General features: G+C 52.0%; 1 protein-coding gene across 1 annotated transcript in view; it reads right to left on the reverse strand.

Moving 5' to 3' along the window:
* Positions 1 to 971, reverse strand: part of TBRG4 (transforming growth factor beta regulator 4) — a gene marked incomplete at its 3' end in the record, with an annotated part of 10,675 nt that extends 9,704 nt beyond the window's left edge. Inside the window, 2 exon segments of the mRNA XM_009575368.1 lie at positions 556 to 896; positions 899 to 971. Coding sequence (XP_009573663.1) covers positions 556 to 896; positions 899 to 971 — 414 coding nt within the window.
* Between the last annotated feature and the right edge of the window lie 272 nt (positions 972 to 1,243).

Raw genomic sequence — 1,243 nt, forward strand, 5'->3', positions numbered from 1 at the left:
GTTGCCCAGAGAGGTGGTAGATGCCCCATCCCTGGGAACATTCCAGGTCAGGTTGGACGGGGCTCTGAGCAACCTGATCTAGTTGAAGATGTCCCTGCCCACGGCAGGGGGGTTGGACTAGATGACCTTTAAAGGTCCCTTCCAACCCAAACCATCCTGTGATCCCACCCAGGGGCTTCTCCGCTGTCCGGCTGAGTGGCTCTGATGTGTCTTTGCCACGAACTGGTGAAGGTGCAGGTTTGTCTTACCGAGAAAATGAAAAATTCACGGGAGCAGGAGCAAGGCAGCGTTTAACGAGTATGATCTCTCTGCTACGTTTTGTCGCTGGTCCAAAAAGCAGCGCTTTTAGACAGAAATAATCAGGTACCCTGCCTAGAGCTGATAATTTCACCTCCTGGTCCCCTCAACTTCATCTTTTACTTGGCAAGGCAAAGTACAAACCCTAAACACGCAGCCGGCTCCAGCCAGCCACACTGGTTCAACCCCGGGAGCACCGTCCACTTTCCACCTCATATTCTTTCCCCAAAATGCTTCTGTGTCAAGGAGGGAACTTACCTGGGAATCTGTGATGCTGATGAGCTGCTGGAAACGTTCATCTTGCAGAATGCTCTCTGTTTCCAGTTTTTTTTCTGCTGCAAGGCGGGAAAGTTGAGTAATCATTAGCGAGGCTTGGTTGCTATTAAGAACATGGAGTTCGCTCAACTGCAAGAGTTCCTGAGGACTCGCTGCTGTTTCAATCAGTTCCCCGATCACTTTGTGCTCTGGGTTTCTTCTGTCCTCCACCTGCTCTTTGACTGAGAATCCATCTGCCCAGCTGGAAGGGCTGGAAGTATGAATTAAAGTGAAAGGTGCTTGAGGCAGAGCTCTTGCCGTCATCACCTTCCCAGCCGGCAGGCCGGGACTGCTGAAGGAGTAGAGACGAAGGCACCGAAGTGCCGCCAGCAGCAGCGTCGCACCAAGCGGGCTGCCATGGTGGAAGGGGTGGGGGGAAGGAAGGCTGTGAGTGGTCAAAGCCGCATTTCAGGAACGCTACAAAAGGAAAAGAAATCCTTTAGAGGCGGGAGAATTTCAGAGATAAAAAGGAAGAAGCAGCCAGCTTCTGCTAACGGTTGTGAGGAAAGGACTGTTTTGACCCGCAATATTGGATGTGAAGAGGCAACAAAAGCTTTCTGGCAATTGATCAGCAAAAAACCACCGCTGTGGAACAGGCTACACGCTTCCCTGCTGGGGCCAACCTGCCTCC

This window comes from Fulmarus glacialis, unplaced genomic scaffold, assembly GCF_000690835.1.
Source record: "Fulmarus glacialis isolate BGI_N327 unplaced genomic scaffold, ASM69083v1 scaffold30853, whole genome shotgun sequence".
NCBI classification, from domain to species: domain Eukaryota; kingdom Metazoa; phylum Chordata; class Aves; order Procellariiformes; family Procellariidae; genus Fulmarus; species Fulmarus glacialis.